A 4,811-nucleotide genomic window follows, 5' to 3' on the forward strand; every position below is an offset into this window, starting at 1 on the left:
CTGTCCTGTCCTGTCCTGTTCATTAACTGTTCTTGTTCTGTGGCAAATTATTTGTAAGCTCTTTGTTTCTGGCAGGTGTTGGCATTGGAACAGATTCAGCAACTCAGTGGACCTATTGCCCAGCAGCTGCTGTCCAACCACAAGCTCAAACCCAAAGTGGCTGAGGGTCTCGAAGAGCGCAGGAAAGCCATACAAGGGGCAGTGTCTCAAACCAGCTCTGATCAGATGCTACTCAGTGTTTCGTAAGTTCACTTTGCTTATTCTGTCAAACTGTTGTCTTATCCTTTTATGAAATTATGTGAGCACCATTGATGATTTCAGCTGATAGTTCATGGGTTTTGTTCGATTCCAGACTGTTATTTTCCTAACTGTGTACAGATGCTGATAGCAGCTGAACCTGAATTTTGTACTTTTGAGAGTACCAACTAAAACAGACATAAAATACACAAAAGTGTAAAATCAGGAAATGGAAGTGATGGAACGTAAAGAAATAGATGGGCAGTTTTATAACATAACTTTGGCAAAGTATTTGAAATATGCATGGTTGAAACCAATAGCAATGCAAATGCATTAACCTCTATCCCAATTTATTTCTCTAACAAATCTTGACATGTCTTAATATAATACTAATTTTGTCACTTACTATAAATGCTTTTCATTTTGTTTTCTACTAAAACAATTTGATGCATCCACCCGAACATAATAGTGCCATGAAAGTGTGTTTCTGTCTGTGATTGTCTGAGTCTCTTATGTGACGTTTGAAACCTTTCATAAGCAGAGGTGTACCAATTTTGCAAGACAGGCTTCTTTTCTTTAGCAGAATAATGCTGGCATTTCTTTGAATGTAAAATTCTGTTAATTTCTGTTGTTAGAACTTGATTTGGGGAAAATATAAATTTGAGGAAACATGAAACTGGTTGAATTTTAATATTGTTCTTTCAATCATAAAATCGGGAAAAATGTCAAACCTGAGGTCACTAAGTTGCAGTTTTGCTGTAGTGGTTGTGTTTCCTTGTAGGACTCAAGCTGCTATTGCTGGTGCAGTGACTATGTTGAGATGTCTCCCAGAGAAATTGAACCCTGTCATCAAGCCACTAATGGAATCCATTAAGAAAGAAGATGACGAACAGTTACAGGTGTGTTGCGACATTGACACTATCATGTCAGCTGTACAGCCTTGAAATGGGCTATGTTATGAGTTTGCTGAGCAAGAAAGAAGGTTTTAGAAACGTGGAAAGAGATTAGTTATTTTTTGAAAGTTTCCTTTCATGTAAGAGAAATGCATATAAAATTTTAGTAAGAAAACATGAAGGAAAGATACTATTAGGAAGTTGTAGAATATATGGGAAGATAATATTAAAATGGATCTTCAAGAAACAGAATGAGAGGTTGAGGACTGGATTTGTCTGTCTTGGGATAAAGACCAGTAGTTGGCTCTTATGAACACAGCAGTGAGTTCTTCAGGTTCTGTACAGTGCTGGTCATTTCGTAAGTATCTGGGCAGCTGTTTAGTTCACCACGAGGGACTCTGCTTCGTGGAGTTCCGTTGATATCGTATGTAACTCACTGGCCTTAGTATTCATTTGTTGCTGATACAGATCCGCTGTAACAGTCTGCTGCATTGCGTCTTAGGCCCCCCCCCCACACACACACACACACACACACACAGTTTGGCCTCCAGTTTGGCCTGCACAGTTGAAGACTGAAAGGCAAAACTGACGTGCCTGCAGGCCGGCCGGCCAGCCAGCCAGTTGTTTGGACTGTTGGCCTGTGGGAAATCCATCAGTCCGTCAGTTCTGCCTGCAGGACCGTAGCACGTGACGTGTGTGACTCAACATTATAGGCTGGAAGACCGTGATTGTGGCATGAAGCCTACTGCTTTACCTGCGCGTGTATGGGAAGGAAAGGGAGGAGGTAAACTGTCACAGTTTTGCCTTTAAGGTCTATCAGAAGGTCAAACTGTGTGTGTATGGGGGGGCCTTAGAATCATTTTTCTCCACCTGCTTCATTAAATATTCACCAAACTGAAAAATTTTTCAAATAATATGCATAGTTCCTAGTTAGGTCTGTATGTCATGTACTAATTTCTGTGAGGTGAGCTATTTTTTAGGAAATTGGTGAAGTTCAGTATTGATTTTGTGTAAATATTTGGCCCAAATTGTCCAATATGCACCAGAATTATACTTGTCTGTCAGCTTCAAGTGTGGCTTTCTTCAGGATCTAATTTCACTGATACCTGTTCCATAGTTCTGAAGATGAAAGTTGCATGGACATGATCTCCCCATTATGCCACCAGTTTATGCACTTTTTTCAAAGAATGTTAAAATTTTATCATGGGAAGATGAGTTGTGATGTCTTAAAAATACTCTGTTCAACCCTTTTTGCACTGAGATTTTGGCTAATTTAGAATGAAGCACCAAAGGGCACATATGTACAACTCTAACCTAAGGTGAACTAACTTGTCAAATGATGTATGTGTATGTTTTTAGCATGGAAAGGGTTAAGAAATTGGCAAAATATTAATCAATTTGGTGTGTTATGTGTCAGAATGATTGTTCATGGTGGGAACAGACAATTTACTGAAGTTGTGCACTGTTGTTTGTGTGTCAAGATTATTGTTTTCTGTGATGTGACATCATGTAGTTTGGTAGATGGTACCAACATTTTGGAACAACCTGCTATCTCGATCTTCAAGGTACAGAGATTATTCTGCCTTGAAGATAGGGCAGCAGGCTTTGCTGAAATGTTGCTGCTTCACGTCTCTGTTACAGAAAGAACATGTTCTTTCATTCAAATCAGCTAATCAAGCAAGAAGCAAGCAGCAGACAGATGTCAGGTGCTTGCTTGTCTTACCCTTCAACCCTGAAGATGCAAGCAGTACATTCCTCTGAAACATCATTGAAGTTATACTGGACTACATGACATCACATTCCAGAAGATGTGGTCATTTCTGTGTGAACCTCAGATCTACCATATGATTATATGCATATTTTTGTATGATTCTAGAGCTTGGCTGCAGATCACTTGGCCCGCTTGGTGGATCTCTGTGTGGAGCGAGTGCCATGCCCTAATTCCAAGATTATCTGTAATCTCTGCACATTCCTACGGTCTGACCCTGAGTTCACACCAAAAATACAGGTAGTTCTTGATAGATGGAAGACAATCAAGAAATTAATTTCTTTTTATGGAACTCAGAGGTTTGTTACTAAATTCCTACCTTTGCTAGGAATGGACCCCATTCATCCGGTCTGTAGTCTAGTCATGATGCGTTTACTAAAGCAGTGCTTGAGAACAGTCATTGCCGTTGCAGCCTTTAAAGAAATATGCTTTATATCTGATAAAATCTGGATACGTCTGTGATGTACTATACATTTATTTGAAATTAGTAAAGAAATCAAGAACCATGAGCAGAATATTAGAAATTAAACTACACAAAACATGGTTAGAATCAGTTGTGATGTGTGGATGTAGAGCATGGGCTTATATTGAAAAGGACAATTTGATGTTAAGTGTGTGAGAGACAGAAATGCTGAAGAAGGTAAGTGGACCAGTAACCGAGCATGGGGTTTGGGGAATCAGAACTAACCAAGAACCAAAGGAATTGTACAAAACCTCTGATCTGTAGCAGATATTTAAAGTAGAATTCTCAAGTGCTTGAGGCATGTGATAAGATTGGTTCAAACAAGAGTGGCTAAGAAAAATTCTGAAAAAGAAAGGATGTGGAAATGATTTATGAGAGCTATTATTTTTTATTATTATTAGAGGGGGTGGGTTTCCCCATGCACTTAGACCAGTTATTGGTCCATTGTGCATCCCCCTTTAATTTCTACTGTTGCCATACCCTACCGGTACTGGTGCGTGCTATCAGCCCTGTTCAGCCAACGGGGTCGGCCGTCATTACCTGATATTTCCCCCATCTACCAGAGGCATTGGAAACTACTTGGGCAGGAAATTGTTGCCTAATTTTGCTCAGAGGTCTCTGAGAGACATGAGGATCTTTTACGTGCCGTAAATCTACGACACAGGGCCCACGGCTTGAAGTCCTTCCCGGAGGACTTTTTCTCTGAATTTTTCCGCCCTTAAACATTCCATGACCTCCGCCAGGTTTTAACCCATGTACCTTGAGTCATGAGGTGGGAACGTTACCCCTAGACTACGGAGGCCACTTTTATGAGAGCTAAATATGAAGGGATAAGGTAGAAGGCAGAAAATAGAGAAGAATAGTCATCTGTTATAAAGTAGACTATTTGTAGAGGACTGTAGAGGCATGGAGTGAGTAAGTAAAAAGCACTCGCCATTCTGTTGCTGAGAGCAGTGTGATGGTGTTACAGGCAGCCACAAGGGAGGGCCCCAGCAGTGACAGCGGGATGGAGAGCACCGGAGATGGCAGTCGCACAGGAACACCAACCTCCTTTGCAAACAACTACACAGGCATCTTAACACTGGTCAACCAGCAGCGGGTATGGTGATGAATTGTTCTCTCAATTTAAGGGCATTTGGCTTACAAAGTTTGACACTTACAGAAATTATAATACGACCATAAAGTGGATCATTGAGGCAATAAATTTGCCCTTACATTATCATTTTTAAACTAAAATATTCCGTCTGTAACGCAACAATTCACCTTTTCTGAAAGAACACTAAAATGTATGTAATTCACTGTTTTTAAAATGTCTTTAACTATATACATTCATTGTTCTTGCTGCTACATGTTTCGGCCAAACAATTATTATTCGAGGAGACTACAGCACTGTACAGTTTGTCCTCTATGCCCTTAGGCACATCATTGTTTCCTTAGTTAATTTTCTTTG

General features: G+C 40.1%; 1 protein-coding gene across 1 annotated transcript in view; it reads left to right on the top strand.

Annotated features, from left to right (window-relative positions):
* The window catches only part of LOC111875397 (TATA-binding protein-associated factor 172), a gene marked incomplete in the record, with an annotated part of 54,068 nt that overhangs the window by 23,410 nt on the left and 25,847 nt on the right, over positions 1 to 4,811 (top strand). Inside the window, 4 exon segments of the mRNA XM_033755796.1 lie at positions 76 to 242; positions 1,019 to 1,136; positions 3,007 to 3,138; positions 4,332 to 4,445. Of these exon segments, the coding sequence (XP_033611687.1) occupies positions 76 to 242; positions 1,019 to 1,136; positions 3,007 to 3,138; positions 4,332 to 4,445 (531 nt within the window).

This window comes from Cryptotermes secundus, unplaced genomic scaffold (assembly GCF_002891405.2).
Source record: "Cryptotermes secundus unplaced genomic scaffold, Csec_1.0 scaffold15, whole genome shotgun sequence".
NCBI lineage: Eukaryota > Metazoa > Arthropoda > Insecta > Blattodea > Kalotermitidae > Cryptotermes > Cryptotermes secundus.